Source organism: Pomacea canaliculata, linkage group LG1, assembly GCF_003073045.1.
Source record: "Pomacea canaliculata isolate SZHN2017 linkage group LG1, ASM307304v1, whole genome shotgun sequence".
In the NCBI taxonomy this organism is placed as follows: domain Eukaryota; kingdom Metazoa; phylum Mollusca; class Gastropoda; order Architaenioglossa; family Ampullariidae; genus Pomacea; species Pomacea canaliculata.
Genome location: NC_037590.1, coordinates 8,219,872 through 8,237,738, shown reverse-complemented (window position 1 = coordinate 8,237,738; position 17,867 = coordinate 8,219,872). Strand labels below are relative to the sequence as shown.

The window sequence follows — 17,867 nt, the reverse complement described above, 5'->3', positions numbered from 1 at the left end:
GCTCGGTGTCAGTTGTAATGTTTGGCAGTGCAAGACCATGAGTCTCTTTGTTACATCCGGTGCCACTGGGCAAAGCAGTCATTACAATACTCTAATAAATGATGCCATCAGTAAATCAAAAGACTTATTAATGGAAATTATTTGTGGGCGTGTGTGTGGATGTATCTGTGTGTGTGTGTGTGAGAGAGAGAGAGAGAGAGAGAGTAGCACCTGTGTTTGCTGGGGGGAGAGGGGTGGGGTGTGTGAATGTTACTCCGTGTCGGGGTGGGTCCGCTCTCTGCACACGAGTGAGGTCCAGGGCGAGGGACAGGGTCTGTCGGAGAATAGAATTCCAGTAGGATGCCATGTCGTTCATGGATCAGTCTCACCTTCCTCCTCAGAGCGACATGCATCTCTGTGCAGCTGTGGTGTCACGTGATCATGCATTTATGAGAAGAACCTCTGATGTACCTCGGAGGCTCAAGTGATCACCGCTCTCGTGGTCAGTCCGTGGTTGACAGGTGAGCCTTGGACAGAGCGATGACAAGGAGTAAGACAACCAGATGAGAAGCCATTCTTTTGTGTCCTTCGTGTACTGCGTGTCCACCGCACAAATGACCATGTCATGTCAAAGAGAAACTCAAAATAATTGTACCATATTAGCAATGAGTTTGAGCTTTTCTTTGCCGAAAGAAATACAAATTCAGTTGTTTAGCTTGAAGCTCAATAAGCAATTGTCATCAGCAAAGTGATATCAACCTTGACTGCAATTAAACACAATTCGTGTCAGTTCCTTCTTTCTACACACGTGCTCTCATTTCGTGTTGCATTATCTTCGATATCTCTCACGACAGATAAGAAAAAAAAAAACCTTGTGTGTATCAGACTTCAGCCTCTAATCTCGTCGAACTTGTAGCTTCCACAAGCCTGGCCGAAAAACAAGACGGTTCCTCCTCGAAACTTTTGGAATGAAAGAAACAGGAATGCAGCGGATAAAAATGGAGAACTTATTTTTAGCTGTGGTGGCTATCTGTTTGTTACCACACTCTCTACATGGTAAGTATTTTTGATGAATTGATGCATGAGACTGAGACGAGAGTGAAACATGAGACTGAAACATGAGATTGAGTCCGTAGTGTTGCAGCACGTCCAGTGTCACTGACAGGACAACAACAAGAAAAGAAGTTTCAGTTCTTGATTTGGTGTGGCAGCTGCCGACATCCAGCTGACAGCTGACCCGCTGCAGCTCATCCCGGTCCTAGCGCCCTCTCTGACGGTCACGTGTCAGCCGGGTCCAGCGGTGGACAACTACCGGGAGGTGTACTACCTGCAGCTGACCAAGGAGGAGCGGGGGGAGCAGCAGGCGGTGGCCAGCCTGCGGGCCGGCCAGGCCCCCGCCCAGTACGTCGCCGACCCCAACATGATCACCAGCGGCCGACTGGTCGAGGGCTCGCCCTCCACTGCCCGCTTGGAGATCTCCGTACACAATCCAACAGCCCAGCACGCCGGACTGTGAGTCCATCTCTCTCTTTGTGCATGCATAGGTGTGTACGTACCCTTGTGTGTATGTTTATATACTTGTGTGTATGTTTATATACTTGTGTGTATGTTTATATACTTGTGTGTATGTTTGTACACTTGTGTGTGCATGTATTGATTCTTGCCTAAGGGAGATAACTTTGTGTAGTCAGTAATGTACGAGTTCAGGTTCTTTGAACGTCTGCCTCAACATGTTGTAGGTATCGGTGTGAGATCGAAGGATTGGGACCCGACGGAGAGGAAGTCTATAAATCGGCAGTTGTGAACGTCACTGTGCATCGTAAGTGTACAGTAGCTCTGTGAACACTTACTGTCCATCGTAAGTGTAAGTTACTTTATAGACGGACACAGTTATACAAAGAGTACTCCCTGGGATACAACGACTTCTCCCCAGATAGACAACGACTACTCCGCTGATAAACGACGGTCAGTAACTAACTACTAGTTCCATTGCTGTAGCTTTGAGCTTCTCATCACAAATTACTCTTCGATCTGCTTTCAAACTTCTTTCCGCTCACAGCTCAGTCCGAGGTTGCGAACCTCTTCCTCAAAGTGATCGTGTCCACCCTCAGGGAGGAGACGGAGGCGATTCAGCAGCAAACCACTCAAGTCCTGGCGGCGACGCAGCAACTGGAAAATGAAATCGCGGCCAAGCGGAGAGGTACAGCAGGTCGCTACATGCACAGATGCTGAAACTTGCCGAAAAGCTCAACGAACATACTGTTGTCATTAGTTTGTTAAAATTTGAGATTTTTTTTTTTTTTTATAAAGGACCCCTAATGACCTCGATTCTAACCAATGATGCCACTAAGTGCCAGTTCATTCCCCTCCACCAGATCCTAATGATGCTGTTTTTATAACATCTTAGAAGATGAAGTCCCCCCCTTTCCAAAACCAAAATGGGAGCAAACTGTTTGTTAGTAATTTTATCATCATTTCTTCCCACAGAATTAGAAAAACGAAAAGTCGACCTGCAGAACCTTCGAAATCAAGTGGAGGCGATCCGTGCGAAAGTGTCCCAGGAGGAGGCTGCACTCAACGCCACGGCGGAGGACCTGCTGTTCAGGGCGGAGAACCTGTCGCTGAGGTACCCGGCAAGCGGGTGGCCTTCAGTGTCACGGAGCGAACAGAGAAGAACTACGGGGCAGGGGTGCAAGTACTCTTTGAAACTGTCGAGGTTCGAGTCTCAGTATTTATTTTATTTTTATTTTTATTTCACTAGTAAACAACATTGGTTTATTTAAGTAGGATTAGCAGTAGAATAGAATGATGACGAGCGAAGGCTTCGGGTGGCTTAACGAGGTGGATGCTGTTAATGTACAGCTCAACGAAGGAAACGGGTACAACGTCTCTACAAGCATCTTCTCGCCTCCCTTACATGGAGTGTACTTCCTGTCCTCTGGTCAGCTGACCCACGACACAGCCGCCGCTAGCGTCCGAGCCTTCTCACTCAAGGTAGGTAACTCATCACAGACGGACGGACGTTTACCTTTCGATTTATTCTGAATGGTTTCTCTCAACATTATTCTAGTTTGCACAGAAGAGAACCTGAAGCGATTATTTTCTCTTATCTTTTATCCACGCTAGGTATTTTTCGTGATTTCTTAGCTAGATCTCCATTACTATCGTCTGCCATTTCACACGCACTTTCCCGGATGTCAAATAAGTTTAAAAGTTTGCGTGTGAAGACCGGCCTCCTTGACCAGCACCAGAGTCCTCCTCCATGTCGTGCACCTGTTGCAGGCCAACGCGACGTTGTTGAGCAGCACCTTCAACAGCGACGACCGTCAAGGCTCGACCTACCAACAGTCCAGTGTCAGCACCATCGCCCTGCTTGGTCCTCCGACCTGGTGACTGTGGTCCAGCAGCTGGCTCCACCGCCACCTCCAACCTCGTCCCCTACCAGAACACCATCAACGGCCTGGCAACGTGCTTCAACGGTTACCTCCTTTTCGGAGTTTGACATGTTTGTCTTGAGCTTGCTTGTGATGTTTGACACTCGTTGGCAACTGATGTTTGACATCAGCTTGTCTTTGCCGGATGTCGCACAGCAACTGTTGGATTAAAATTATTGCTGAAGCTATGTCTGTCTGAGTTCTTGTGTTGCATGTGTGACCGTGTTCATGCATATCATACATTTTTTATATCTTGTTTCCGAGTTTCAGTCTGATTTGAAAATTTGACAGTAAAAATATCCTGGCAATGACATGTCACTTGCTGTGGTGTATGATGAGGGATGAAAGGATGCAACAGAATAGCCACAGACACAAGAATTTCTAGCTGACAATACAGACAAAATCTGAATATCTCTAAAGTCGGTTTTTAATTTAACCTGTCAGAACTGGTACAGGTCACATCAGAAGGATGCCAAAGATAGCCCAGGTCAAGTTTACTGTCCTTATCAGCAAGAATCATGGGATTGGAATCCGAGTTCTCTTGTTCACAATCAAGGAGACTGTTTATCTCTGTGACTACTGGCAGACGGCACCACATAAACATATACATGGATGACAGAACCAAGGCCCCGCCCTGAAGCTGTTTCTTGATTCTTTCCCTCTCTGGATTCATGAAACCAGAATCATGATAAGACTTCATTACGAGCTTGTCCTGGTGGCCAAAACAACAATTATATGGGTTAACTGCCGATATTTTACTTCTCTGCCCTCCTTATTCATCCAACTCAGCACATACCTTGCTCTGTAAACCTGTCTCAACAAACATCAACTATTTAATATCTAACGTGACAATTACGTCTATAAACTGTTCATATTAACAGCAAGAGTTTGTCCCTACGTGGCCTACATCGACAAACTGTTCTGAAAATTATTTGATAAGAAACGATAAGCACCAGTGCTGTTACTTTTCGTGGACTGACAGCTGCGAACAGCCCCGGATGGTGACATCGAGCCTCCTGACAACTGCTTCAACCCAACACCATCACGTTCACTCAACAACCATGGTCCTTAAGGCGGTTCTCTGGATCCTGCTCCTCTGCAACGGTATGTTCTTGATCGTGGAATCTTCGTATTTGTACATTGTCATCTCAGGAAACAGCATAGTTCCAGAGACAAGTAGCAGAGACAAAGCTTTCTGAATAAACAGTTTTTCTGTGTGTGACCTCCTGACACAAACAACGATAAGTCTGTGTACATCAGGCTCTGTGCTCGGCAAGAGCTTAGCTCTGAAGTTATATATATGGGCGTGTGTGTGTTTAATGTGTGTGTGTGTGTGTGTGTGTGTGTGTGTGTGTGTGTGTGTGTGTGTGTGTGTGTGTGTGTGTGTGTGTGTGTGTGTGTTGTGTATTATATATACCTGTGTGTGAGATTTTATGTGTGTATATGTACTTGTAATGTGTACATGTGTGTGTGGTGGCGCCACACAGCGGCACGTGCGGCGAAGTTCACCATCAGCCCCAGCACGTTCGTGCCCGGCGTGACGCCGTCGGTGGTGATGCGGTGCGAGGTGGCAGACAGCGGCTCCAGCATGATCCAGCTGCTGCTTCTACAGATCTCCATCGAGGACCGCGGCACCACCATTCCTATAGTCACCTTGACCCAGGTCAGCCCCCCAAAGTCATGAGAACGACCTTGAGGATCATCTCACAGTAAGTCAACTCGACCACGAGCTTTACAGAAATCTTCACATGCGATGTCGTTCTTCTCGTGTAGTTAATAACCAAACATATTTTTCAAGATGTATTCTTATTAACATGACCAGTGAGTAAATGATCAGATTTTTTTCCATCTGAAGACAGTTTGCACTGTCCTTTGTTCTTTTGGTCTTTTCTTGTCCACAATCTGCCCACGTTGTGTGTCAGTAAGCGGGCTCGGCAATTCACAGGTGTGCTTCCATTGCAGGTAGATGGTAAGGAGAACCAGTTCGAGAACATTTCGTCTTCCTACCTGTCCGTGACGTATTCGTTTCCGGCTCTGGAGATCGCCAGCAACTACTCGTGCACGGTGTCGGCCTGTCCATCGAGGGGCTGCTGGCGCGGTTCTCTGTCACTGCAAGGCTTATAGCAGGCGGTGAGGTTACCTGCACTTCCTTCCTTTGATTTTAAGGCTAACCCGAGTGCTAGATCATCCACAAACCAGTGGGTTTATTCATAATAGGAAACTAGTTCGTAACACCGGCGATAAAACGAGATTCTCGTAGGTTTGGGGGTCACAATAAATTAAGCCTGTTGCTATGACAACGCTTCTTTATGGTCTTGTTGAAACTCTCGTATTGTATTTAATGACATTGGTAGTTATAAATTAGGGGATTTTGTAAATGATTCATTAAAACTTATTTTCATATTTTACTCGGAAGTAAAAAACACTTAAGTTACCTCCCATCAACCTTTCCCCATAACTAGTAGAAGAAAGATTTTTCCCGGGGAAAGGGTTAGTCTTCTTTCTATCAGAATCTGGTTTCATCATTGCGCACAACATCTGTATCATTTCAGCAGCTGTTGAAGAGTTGCCTCACTTCATGACTGAGAGTCTGGTTCAGCTCAGAAGCACCATCGAGGATCTCAAATCTCAGGCGGCATCGCTGGTGAACCGGGCCAACAGCCTCCGGGTCCTCAGCCAGAACATCACACAGGGTGAGTGCATGCACCACTAAGACATTCCAGAAGTTGACGATGGATGAATGGAATGTTCCTCCGATTTCTTTCTTTTTTTGTTTGTTTGTTTGTTTGTTTGTTTGTTTGTTTTTTGTTTTGTTTAATAAGTACTACCATGGCTCTGCTCTCCTGGGACACTCTATAGTATGGAAGGGAAAGGTGAAAGTCTGTGCAGCTCACTCTGACTTTACAAAATACATTTAGCTGAGCTACAAACCAAAATCTTTTAAAATAAATGTCCTAAGTGAAACATGGGGCTGACGACTTGTGTATTTAATTTTAGTTTAATAACTGTGCCCAGTAATTACTTAAATAATAAGTACAAGTATAACTTTGAAATTCTGAATGTACAGCCAGCCACAAGCAGTTGTCGTTCGTAGCTTACTGATGAGTGTGTGGTTATCTCCCTTTAGCTGTAGCTGACTTCGCTTCATCTTCAGACGAAAAGCTTTAAGTCGAGAGATGATGGCCATGTTACAGTTCATTTCTTTATTTACTTACTTATTTTGGCGAAAGTGATGTTGACAGCAACTATCTGTTCTCTAAGTATTGGTACTTCTACTTTCTGTGGTTGATGATTATTATTTTTAGAGACGAACTTTTTCTTTAAATACCTGAGCAGGTTTGTCTTGTTATCTATCTGTGCGCACTTTCACATTACCTGTACCACAAGATTTTTTCTTCGTATTTCCTTCTTAATCCGTGAACATTGCATATCATCTTGATGAGAAAACATTATCTGTCTTTTTCCTCGTCGTCCCTCTCCTGTTATTTTCACTTCTTATGGAACGTTTATTTACTCTTGTTCCTGGTTCCTCTGATCATTGTTCACAGAATTAGAGCAGGTGAACCAAGAGTACCGTGACCTTGCCAACGAGTTTGTGAGGCTGCAGAGCAATGCTATTGCAGTCACAACCGTTCTGGACAAAGCTTCTGATGTTGTGAGCGACCTCTCCTACCTGAGACCCAGTGAGGCTCCGTAGACGCTGCACATCCTGACATTAGTTTGGTTGCAGAAACAACTACTACTGACACTTTTTGTTCAGTGCCTTTCTAAACTTCCTGTCTTGCTGACTTCACCTCTCTCCGTCTCTCAGTCTTGTCTGCCTTCCTCTCTTTCTCTATCTTTCTATCCCGTTCCTCTTTCTCCCTCTCTGTCTCCCCTACCCCAATCTCTCTCTCCTCCTTCTCTCATCGTCAATTACTTTGAATCTTAGAAGTTTTCCATACCCTGCGGAGAACTTAATTTATTCATGTTTAATGTGTGAAACATCCTAAGAATTAATGTCATTATCTACTACGTCAAACGTACAACCACATCTGAAACTAAACTTGATTGTCTACAAAGTGAGCTCGCTGCCATTGTGTCATCACCTTCATTCTCCTGGTCGTCATCAACTCTGTGTGCGCTGTGTTGTGTAGAGCAGAAGGTTGCCTTTCACGCCGCCATGTCGACGTTGGGGGCGACGTCTGCCGAGCTGAACGTGCCGCTCATCTTCGATTACGTCATGACCAATGAGGGTCAAGGTTATGACTCATTCACGGGCATCTTTAGCCCACCTGTTGACGGAACCTACCTGCTGACAGCCTCCCTCGAATCCGGATCAGGAATGCGGCCATCGGAGGTTTCCATAAAGGTGAAATGTTTTGGTCTTCGAAACAGTGTCAGGAGCTGCATTCAACTACAATGGCTTAGAATTATACTGTTTGTTTGTTTGTTTGTTTGTTTGTTTGTTTGTTTGTTGTTTGGTTGGTATGGTTGGTTGGTTGGTTTTGGTTGTTGTTGGTTGGTTGGTTGGTTGGTTGTTGGTTGGTTGTTGCATGCGTGCGGGAGAGTAAGGATAAGAGAAAGGAATGGACACAAAAAAAAAGAAAGAAAAGAATAAGACAGATGGCGAGAGACAAAAATCGAGAAAGATCGAGGTTCTCGTGACAAAAAATGAGGTGGTCGCATGTAATGTCGTCGGGTGTCACGGGTCACTGCGTTCGCAATGTTGCAGGTGGACGGCAGGATCGTTCAGACCATGCAGATTGCAGACGACACCGACTACGAGCACAGCAGCGTCACCACCATCGTGGCCTTGGCAGCCAAGACAAAAGGTCACGTGTGAGTTCACGTGGATCTCGCAGAACCCTGGCTACGTGGGCTCCTCCTCCGCAGCTGCCCCCTACATCTCCACCTTCTCCGGCTACATCCTGTGGTAGTAGCACCGACCATTCACCAAGGCTCTGATTTCAAATCCCCTTCTGCGACGGGTTTTTTTTTTTTCAAAATATTTGTTTCTTTTATTTTATTTTTTCTTGATGATGAACGATGTTAGAAATTGTCCAGAGATTAGAACACAGGGTGCGTGGCATAATGCTGAGCTAGAGAACCATTTATCTTTCTTGTCAGCCAATTTGAATTTGAATTGCAAGTTTGTGCTGCAGGCTTGTAACACGAGAGTGAGTTCTATTCACGCAGCATGACGGTGAGGCATGACTGAGTTTCTATACTGACAACATGGAGGCCTAGCCACGATCCTCTTTTATGGACAATTATAATTTCTCGACATCAAGAGTGTTTTGTCCCTTTATATTTATGTTTTCCCTCCCACTATGAGTAACTTGGAGCTCGGCCTTGAAAGGTTAATTGGATTTTATTAATAAACACTAATCATATTCCGTCTGTCATGCCGTGTGTACCCAGGTGTTTGTTGTTTAGCACGTGTGAATGCCTTCTGTTTTTGTTTACCGATGTTTGTGGTCAGGATGTCTGTCTTTATTAAGAAATTTCACATCGCTCCCACAACGACTTTGATTTAGAATTTTAATAGAAAATTATTTAAAAGCTTGATGCTCTGTTAGGGTTTGGGAGAAGAGAGAAAGAGTAGGAAATGAAGATGTTAACTAATGATTATCATAACACGAAGCCAACCTACACTACACACAACAGGCACACACACGCACGCACAGATAGAGAAAAAAACTACAGGCTTGTAAGCAGATATGTAAAACTACAGATATGATGCATCTTCTGGAGTTTGTCGCCCTTGCAATGATGACCACAGTTTTTGTTGACAACAATGAAGACCATACATCCGATAGTCTACGTGTAATATTGAGAAAAAATGATGCAACTTTTATCTTTAATGACAACAGTTTCAAATTTGTACAATCACCAAAACAAAAACAAAAGTCAAGGCAAGAAAACGTCTATGACTGCAGACTAGTGCCACTGAGCGCTCACAGTGTTCATAGAAATAGTCATACATGTAGCTTTGTGTCGAGACAGCCTCCCCTGGACTTGGTGAGGAGCATCACACTCGAAGACCAAAACTAGAAGAAAACCTGCGACTAGCATCTAGGTGAGTATTGTCAACCACACTAAATCCTACTAAACCCGCAAAATATAAATCTCTACCTCTCTAACATAAATCATGTGTAAGGCACTGGAAGGTCTAAAGCCTCTTGTTATCCCCAAGTCACGTGTGCTTGTCCTCGTAAGCTCCTGTTCACGCCTCGGTGTAACCTGATGTCACAAGATAATCTCGTCTGTCAGCTTAATGCCGATGTGTGAAAAAATGCAAATATGTTGCAGAAAAAAATGTGCAGAGCAAACTGTTTTTATTCAATGTACTTTACTCGTGTGTAACGATCCCTACCTAACTTTCTGGATGAGCAGGTTTGTTGGTTTGTTTGTTTTTCTGTTTGTTTTTGTTGGTTTTTTGGTTGGTTGGCTTGGGTTGGTTTGGGTTGGTTTGGGTTGGGTTGGGTTGGGTTGGGTTGGTTTTTGTTTTTTTTTTGTTTTTTTGTTTTGTTTTGTTTTTTTGTGGGGTTGTCGATTCTCCTGCGTATGTTGCAAGATTAATTTCTTGTTGATGTGGTGACAAGGGGTTGGGGAGAGGGTGTGGAGGCGTTTTGGGGGGAAAGGAAGACGAGAAGGTTCGGGAGTTGCACCATTCATGTACTCGCCCTTGACCTGCATAAAGACAGTGACCCACATTTTAAGCTAAATTTTGCTCCAAACAGTCTTGCTGGCAGGCTTCACTTATCTCTTATTTTTAACAACCTCATTTCATAGCAAAAACTTGTAGTGCACTACAGTAAGCATAGGAGACTATAGGTAACAACTGTAACGAGCTGCAGAGGCATGCTGGGTCAACTGCTATTGGTAATACGACTAGAAAACAAAATGCATAATGATCGCAAATTTATTTATATATATATATCCTAGTTTTTTATTAATTAAAAAAATCGAAAGTTTGTTTAAGGTAAACGTAATCTATTTTGCGTATTAAAAATGGAACGTTCGAGAAGACACGAACAGAGTATCACCTGAAGTCCTAGCTAACACTGACACAACAACAACAACAACAACATGGAGCAGTTGAGGGAGAATGAGAGTTTAGTGGCCATCTGTTGACTGTAGTCGTGTTGGTTATGTCGGACCCATTCGTTCCAGCATCAGCCTGACGCGCTGCGCGTGCAGAATTTCCAGGTCGGCCCACACGCGCGCCTCCTGCAGCCTCGACTCCGCATCCAAGGTGCTGACGTAGAGCTCGTGCAGCTGCGCCAGCTCCAAGTCGTCCTCGTGGATCCTCGGAGGATGGTCGTCCTTCAGAGCTCCGCACCTTTCCCTCAGTTCTCGGGCGACTCCGGCAAAGAACTCCGAGTCCTGTCGTCGATTCGGATTCTTCCGGAAGTCCTCGTCGTCGTCACCCAGGCTACCGACTGTCATCTCGCCGTGGCCTTGACCTGGTTTGATTCTGTGTCGGTTGGTCGGTGGGAGGTGGTGAGGGTCTGCCCCGAAAACCTCGATGCACTTCTCTCGCATGTACGGCAGCCGCGGGTCCTCGTCCATGGCTTCCTTCAGGACAAGATCGCGTACCTCGGGGGGAAGGTCTGTGAGCAGGTCATCTGATGCCAACAGAGACATCCAGCTATTGGTACCTTCCATTGTAAGTATAAATACTTTGTGTCTGCGAACTAGCTGTGTCCTGTCAGTACAACTACAAATATTTAGCTTCACTTTCATGACTTATTAATTATATAATAGAATTTGCATTTTGAGATTTTAAACAACTAACAATCAGCCACGTGATATCGTTAGAACTGTGGTTTGCATTTAGAATATTTTTCTTGCTGTTTTCGTTCTGTTGATGTCTTCATAGATTTATTTGTTATGTTTAAAACTGCATTACAGGCAAATAATAAAGAACTGAACTGCTTATAGCTGCTGGTGGGGTGGCTGTGGTTATGTAGTGTCTGCCTGTCTGTGTGTGTTTGTGTGTGTGTATGACTGTCAGCTTGTGTGTGTGTGTGTGTTTTGGAGTGTTACTGTCAGTTTATGTGTGTTTCAGTGTGTGTGTGTGTGTGTGTGTGTGTGTATGACTGTATGACCGTCTGTTCATCTGTGTGTTTCAGTGTGTACCCTATTTGTGGGCAAACAATACCATGAAAGCGATGAATTTTTTTATATTCAGACGAAAACTCCACGAATATTAACATGCCAGAGAAATAAAGCAGAAGAAAAACCCTGTTTTTTTACTACATGCACGTGAGAGATCACACAGTAAAGACTTGCATGGTGGATGTCGGTTTATGCCTTGGTGTCTCAGCAGGTGTCTGATTGCTGCTGTTTGTTCAGACAAGTAGACAATCGTTTATTTGTCATCTTTCTACTGGTAGTTTACAGGCCTGCTTCTTTGCCATGATGTAGTCTGAGTTGCTGACAGTGTAAAGCACCACTGTCCCCACTGTCCCACTTTCCCCACCCTCCCCACTGGCAGCACCTTCCTCGTGCTGTTGTTTCCAAACTTAGAACTTGTGATTGGAGCAACGAGAGGCTGATGTTATCAGAAAAAAAAATTATGTCTGCACAGACGATGAGACGATTTCTTTTGTCATAATCTTCATTACATAAGAATTCGTAAACTTAATATAAAATTAATGAAATATGATGTTTGCTCACGAACAAAATAATTTGACAGTTTTTCATTGACCAATCGCTGCTGGATAACAAATATTTGACAACATTCATCAACTTTCATCTATGTTCTGTTGTGTACTGATGCCATTACCTGATGTTTTCCGGTGTGTAACATGATTTGTGTATCGGACTTATCTGACCCGTTGTAACCTTTGGTGTTATGAGAGTTGAAAAAGGATAATGAAAGCAGGACACTGTACAAGAAACACTTGTCTCTCAAGAAAGAACACACACCAATATGGAATTATACACAACATCTTTACTCACCACTGACCTGCTTAACACAAGACAAGTTTTCATAATGTCTACACAATAATTAAGCATTGTTGAAGAGACATTTTCAAAAGACAAGCCAGAACACAAAAATCACAAAATTTACTGTGAGCAATAGGTTCACAAGAAGGAGGTCACGGGGTCACGTAGTCAGATCACAGTGAAACGAGAAAGAACTCTGATATTCCCCAACCTAAATGTCTACACTTACTGTCTTTAATCATACAACAATCTATGTTAGGCTTGTGCATTACAGTTTGGGTTATTATTCATCACAGATTATCGCCAACATCATCAGGCCAGTGTCAACATCAATAACAGACTTCCACAGCAGACTGTGTTTTTAAGCACATACATATTTCAGATATTTTAAGTACAAAATTCGTTTGCTTTAAGAAAGATATTTTGGGGAATATTGACCTGTCGTGGAAGCGGAATTGTCAAATTTATACCAAAAATAGCTATTTATTCAGTAGAGAAAGATTTTGATACCAAAATAAGCTTTCTTTCTATGAAAATAAATACTTTTTCAAAGTCGGAAGCATTTTTTGTTTATTTACTTAGATGTGCTACATGGGATAGTTAATCTTTAATTTATATGCTTACATCGTTTAATTGACATCTTTTTGCTTTGTTTTGTTTTGTTTTGTTTTTTGGTTTGAAATCCCCTATTAATGTTTTTTATGTTGTTTTGTCGAAGAATTTAAACAAAGGGACAAGTGCAAAGAAAGCTCAATTACAAATCATTTTTCACAATAACGGATAAACAAATGTTTATAGTGTGTACTAGGTAATGGTAAGTTTAAAAAAACATTTTGATGAATTTGTTTGCTCAAATATACTGCTATGTACATCAACTCACTGTTTGTAGATCATTTTTCCTCTATCCTATTCCTCATTCTCCTTTAAACAAACAAATAAACGAACAAAAAGCTGAACCTTTGCTTTCCTTTGTTTTCTCCACAGGAATATGTGGCTAAGCTGCTTTCTCCATTTTGATTTATGTAAGTACAATATATTTGAACTTTTGAACTTTGACCATGTTGTTCGTCGAATGCCGTTTCGATGTGGATGGTGAAGGGAGGAAGAAGCTCCAAGGTGTTATATTCGTGCTGTGTTCTTCAATCCACCTGTAAATATTAGTGTTCATGTCTATGACACGTTTACACAACATTGAAAGTAAAGGAACGATCATCACTTGAGTACCAGAGTTCAGAAAATCGTCAGGAACACACTGTCGTTATTATTCTTTGTTGGTGTTGTTTTTATCTGCAACCAATATCGAACCCATCATTCTGTGAGTTGTCATCTGGAACAGGCACCGTGACATCCTGGCTTCTTAGTGTTGGATGGCGAATGCTTCTGCGAGCTTGTTTTGGTAGGCGGCAGTCAGCTCCGTCCACTTCCCTCTTTCCTGCGTCGTGGACTCGCTGTCCCTGGGGAGGGTGGCGAGGTAGGCCTCGTGGACATCGTCCAGCACCTCCTCGGGCTTGGTGTACAGCTGGCTGCACAGATTGACTGCGTTCTGCAGCTTGACGGTCTGGTCCTTGGAGTCCTTCTGGCGAGCAGTCTGCAGCTGCCGCAGCTGGGCCTCCACCTGCTTGCACAGCTCCTCCATGTGCGGGATGCGTGGGTCGTCAACTTGCGGCGAGAAGGCCTGGAAGGGAAAGTCCAGCAGGCCTGAAGCAAGCAGGCAGCCGGAGAGGTGAAAGAAAAAATCAGGTAGAATGTGATTACCCAGATGTTCTGAAAGGCGCGTGGTGGGTGGTCCACAATCACCAGTCAACAGTCTCTTTACAAGACTTGAAGCAGCGAGCTTGGCGGCTTCCAGTAAATATGAAATTAAATACAAGCCAGTGTTGTGCTGCTGCTGGCTGCTGCTGCTGCTATGCACCAATCGTGTTTGTGGCTCAGCAACATGCAGACAGACAACCAATGATACAGCTGGGGTCTGTACTTCTCAACTTTTATAATTATTTCTTTTCTTTGTGTCTCTTCGTCGTACAAAATTTTATCAGCTGCTGAAGCGCAAACAAGCCGTAAAACACGACTACATAACACATAACCTTTGATAACTAGTAGATAATACATACACCCTTTGTTAAAGAACGATGTACAGAAAGAGGATGAAGAAAGAAAAGCAACAAAAGCAGCAGTCACAAGAAATGCCGACAAGACACATAAACTCACAATATTCAATAAAGACATTTTGTATCTCGTTAATTTGTTCAACTCTATCAGACATTGTTTTCATTATTTGTGTATTCTTTGTCCTGAGACTTAGTTCTGAGTGTGCTTGGTGGATCATAGCATGTTATTACTATCTGATTTTTTTTTTTTTCATTATCGCTGGTCAGCGCAGAAAGTACCACTTGCTTTGGTTGTGATGTTCCCCGATAAAAGTGTTCTGTCGTCGTCGTTGTTGTTATTATTATTATTTAACACTTAGTACAGAGTAAGGGACGAAACTGTCAACTTATTACATTGAGAGGAGTTATGTGACCATCACGATGTAGATGTTCATTTGTTTATTTAAATTTCTTAACAGAGAGACAGAGAGATAGAGTTTTGAAATAAAAATCTAAGACCAAAAGATCACTCACTAAACATTCCAGGGCCGAATCCTCCGTAGGGTATTATCATCCTAGGATGTACCTGTCCCCACCCGAATGATGAAAAAGTCGCAGTCACGAAGATTGTCAGAAATGCAACCTTCCAGGCCATCTTGATGGAACCGCCACACGATCTGGAAGAGAGGTTCAATGAGTAAAGCTCAGTACATTACAGATATTTGCCAGCAGATGTTTTAAAAAAAAACAGCAAATCGACTTTGCACCCTCTGCTTGTTGCCCCAGAACCGTGTTTTATTGTTGTTTTATTGTTGCTATTCCCTTGCTCTCTGCGGTTTGCAGAATACAAGTTGAACTTTTCCAACTCATCATTCATTCATTATCTCGAGCCCGAGGTTTTGTAGCTGCTGCGCTCTCTCCTTCGCTCGTTTGTTTGTTGGGTTAGATGGATGGGTTTGGCTTTTCTGTTCATTTGTTTGTATCTTTTGTTTTTATTTCTTTCTCGATTTTTTTTTCTTTCTTTTCTTCCCATCATCCAGACCCAGTTTACTATGCAGAACATAGTCCAGCAGATTCTGTGCTGAAACACCGACAGTAGCGAGCCTCCGCTTCATGACATTCTTTGCGATGTTTGTCGACATTTTTTGACTCCCGTGGTTATTAAGGGAAAAGATGAGATTATATTATATTTCATTCTGCGATGTTGAAGTCGCTAGCGGAGATCAATAGGCACTCTTGCTGCTTGCCGTGTACAACAACAGCGTCATTGCTGAAACGTCTTCGCTTCAAGCCCGGATGTAAAAACAGTGGACTAGTCTGTTGTAAGTGTTTACTTCGTTGACTGGGGTGAACGAAAAATTACTCGTATGAGTTTTTTTGACACAGTAAAAAAAATCATTTCTAATGAGAAACATTCTGTAGTCTGCAACACTGTTATAACTACAACCCGAGCGCCACTGTTCCATACTAGACAGACGCCATGGTTAATGAAAGCACAGACATGTGTAGGTGGACTGCTGTCTGTCTGCCGAGACCAACGCTTAGCCTCTTGCGAAGTTCATATCCAGTCACTCATTGGCTGCAGCAGCAACATCTACTACAAGGTCTCGTTGTTGCTAGAACGATCATTGATTGGAGTTTGACGTCAGGATTTTACTGATGCATACGACGATAGGATCGATGGTGTGTGAGGAACTGTCAGGGTTTGAGATCTCCTACCTGTGCGGTCTGTTCTATTGATGTGGCTCGGGACAATCAGGAGAAACTACCGCATTTTTCAATATTGTATCGTCTTGTATATTCTAGATGACCATTTGAAGCAGACTGGACGCAAGTGTGTGACTTTGTCATGATAATGAGTATTTTTTTTCTTGTGAACCTTTATTCGGAACACGAAGATTCACTCCACAAAAATTTGTCAGTGTACATATCGATATAATAAAGTGAGTGAGTGGATTTTCAATATAAATGCCTCCATGATCTAGTCGAGATAAAAGAGAGGCAACAAATCATGTGGATCGTCAGGAATGAGTTCTTTTCTCGACAAAGTATTTGATAAACAGTACTCCCACTCAGTTACACAAAGTACCCAGAATTTACTTTTCCTGGAAATGTTTCCCCTGAATAGTAAAACACTCAACTGCATTCACATCTTTTGAACATACCTTGACTGGATGTTGGCCGACCTGTCCGCGTGCTGCTCAAGCCAACGGGTGTCAGACGATCATCGCTTGGCGAAGAAGTCTGGAACCTGCGGCCCGTCGATGCGTCTCGCTGCTTTTGAGTTCAAGACTCCACCCTGAATATATTATGCCAATCACCACAATCCCGTTGCATCTACGTGGCAAAGCAACAACTTGCCACCCGACAGAGCATGGTCAATTGGTCGATCCTTCGTGTTGCCAAGGAAACCGCTAAGACAGAAACTGTCGCGTAAGCTGTTCTTTACTTGTTCTTAATTCAGTTGATTGGAGACAGCCGTTATTGATGTCTTGATCGAGGGTTCAAAAGTACCCGTGAGTGGTTAGCACAGTTCTGTCAAACAAAGCGAACAGCAGTGGAGTATCGTCGTGGTCCCGTCTTTGTGCAAGTTTAGCTGCTACTATTAACAACAACAACAACAACAACAAACAACAACAAACAACAACAACAATTACAGGTGCAACATAGGCGCGCGAGCACACCTTTTTAGGGCAGCATCAAATGCACCTTCATGAAGTTGCATACACAGAAACACGAAGACATAGCAAAATATACAAAATATATAGGTGATTGAGAAATCGCCCCACAAATACACACACACACACACACTTACACACACACACACACACACACACACACACACACACACACAGTCTATTCATGTCAAGAGATGGCATCACTGTGTATGTACTGTCCTTACAGGACTAGAGATGGCCACATCCCCTCCTAACGACTGGGCTTTAGTTATTGCCTCTTTCTGAGCGTGGGGATGTTTTCAGGTGTCTATTTTGAAAAAAAAAATGAATGATATTCAGGGAAATGCAATCATTTCGAAATAAAGTGTCAAAGGTGGTGAGCTGTGTGTGTAGCTTGTGATGATCTTTCCTTCAGATATACATTTTCAGCAATGTAGAGAGTTCTGAATTCATCTTCTTGTCTTAAAGGCTTTGGCGTACTTTCCTTCCTTTCGTGTTTTGACTGGATTGCATGGAATAGAATTTTCCAGAAAACCTCTCCTGCATTTGACGACGCCCTTTTCACCTGACTGCGAGTGGAAAAGTCACCAGGGCATCTCTCGGTCAATAAAAGGACATGCGATAGTTTCTGCTCCTAGTCGTCAGCCCACTGAACTGCCCTTCGATCTTTTGCTTCCCTGACATGCGTCTGAAGAAGCTCGTGTCTTCTGCACCCACACCCCGTGATGCTCGCTCTGCCTCCCAAAGGC

At 43.4% G+C, this 17,867-nt stretch overlaps 3 protein-coding genes across 5 annotated transcripts; 2 read left to right on the top strand and 1 right to left on the bottom strand.

Moving 5' to 3' along the window:
• The first annotated feature begins 874 nt into the window (after positions 1–874).
• On the top strand, positions 875–3,601 carry LOC112574452. The gene is made up of 7 exons (XM_025255537.1): positions 875–1,035; positions 1,191–1,491; positions 1,719–1,798; positions 2,039–2,179; positions 2,467–2,695; positions 2,842–2,973; positions 3,262–3,601. The coding sequence occupies exons 1-6, from the start codon at positions 948–950 to the stop codon at positions 2,927–2,929; spliced, it is 927 nt and encodes a 308-aa protein (XP_025111322.1). The 5' UTR covers positions 875–947; the 3' UTR covers positions 2,930–2,973; positions 3,262–3,601.
• A 663-nt stretch (positions 3,602–4,264) lies between these two features.
• Positions 4,265–8,809, top strand: LOC112557540. Of its 2 annotated transcripts, none has more exons than XM_025227490.1 (7): positions 4,265–4,517; positions 4,901–5,122; positions 5,376–5,543; positions 5,969–6,106; positions 6,962–7,096; positions 7,550–7,764; positions 8,128–8,809. In XM_025227490.1, exons 4-7 carry the CDS (start codon positions 5,992–5,994, stop codon positions 8,236–8,238), a joined length of 576 nt encoding a protein of 191 aa, XP_025083275.1. In that variant the 5' UTR covers positions 4,265–4,517; positions 4,901–5,122; positions 5,376–5,543; positions 5,969–5,991; the 3' UTR covers positions 8,239–8,809. The 2 variants fall into 2 exon arrangements, with proteins under 2 accessions (XP_025083275.1, XP_025083266.1); XM_025227481.1 differs by having other exon boundaries at positions 5,966–6,106.
• Positions 8,810–9,238: 429 nt separating this feature from the next.
• LOC112557533 lies at positions 9,239–17,028 on the bottom strand. 2 transcript variants are annotated; one of them, XM_025227459.1, is made up of 3 exons: positions 16,606–17,028; positions 14,975–15,117; positions 9,239–11,026 (listed from the first exon to the last, which is right to left on the bottom strand). In XM_025227459.1, the coding sequence occupies exons 2-3, from the start codon at positions 15,093–15,095 to the stop codon at positions 10,548–10,550; spliced, it is 600 nt and encodes a 199-aa protein (XP_025083244.1). In that variant the 5' UTR covers positions 15,096–15,117; positions 16,606–17,028; the 3' UTR covers positions 9,239–10,547. The 2 variants fall into 2 exon arrangements, with proteins under 2 accessions (XP_025083244.1, XP_025083255.1); XM_025227470.1 differs by lacking the exon at positions 9,239–11,026 and adding an exon at positions 12,338–14,051 and having other exon boundaries at positions 16,606–16,758.
• Positions 17,029–17,867: the final 839 nt, after the last annotated feature.

Bases quoted from the DNA above. Each gene is read 5' to 3' on its own strand.
- LOC112574452 (XM_025255537.1), top strand. From the start codon at position 948: ATGAAAGAAACAGGAATGCAGCGGATAAAAATGGAGAACTTATTTTTA. The intron at 1,036-1,190 runs GTAAGTATTTTT...TTGGTGTGGCAG, and splicing joins GTTACCACACTCTCTACATG to CTGCCGACATCCAGCTGACA. The intron at 1,799-2,038 runs GTAAGTGTACAG...TTCCGCTCACAG, and splicing joins TGTGAACGTCACTGTGCATC to CTCAGTCCGAGGTTGCGAAC.
- LOC112557533 (XM_025227459.1), bottom strand. From the start codon at position 15,095: ATGGCCTGGAAGGTTGCATTTCTGACAATCTTCGTGACTGCGACTTTT. The intron at 11,027-14,974 runs GTGAGTGATCTT...TGTTGGCATCAG, and splicing joins ATTCGGCCCTGGAATGTTTA to ATGACCTGCTCACAGACCTT.
- LOC112557540 (XM_025227490.1), top strand. From the start codon at position 5,992: ATGACTGAGAGTCTGGTTCAGCTCAGAAGCACCATCGAGGATCTCAAA. The intron at 6,107-6,961 runs GTGAGTGCATGC...CATTGTTCACAG, and splicing joins CAGCCAGAACATCACACAGG to AATTAGAGCAGGTGAACCAA. The intron at 7,765-8,127 runs GTGAAATGTTTT...GCAATGTTGCAG, and splicing joins CATCGGAGGTTTCCATAAAG to GTGGACGGCAGGATCGTTCA.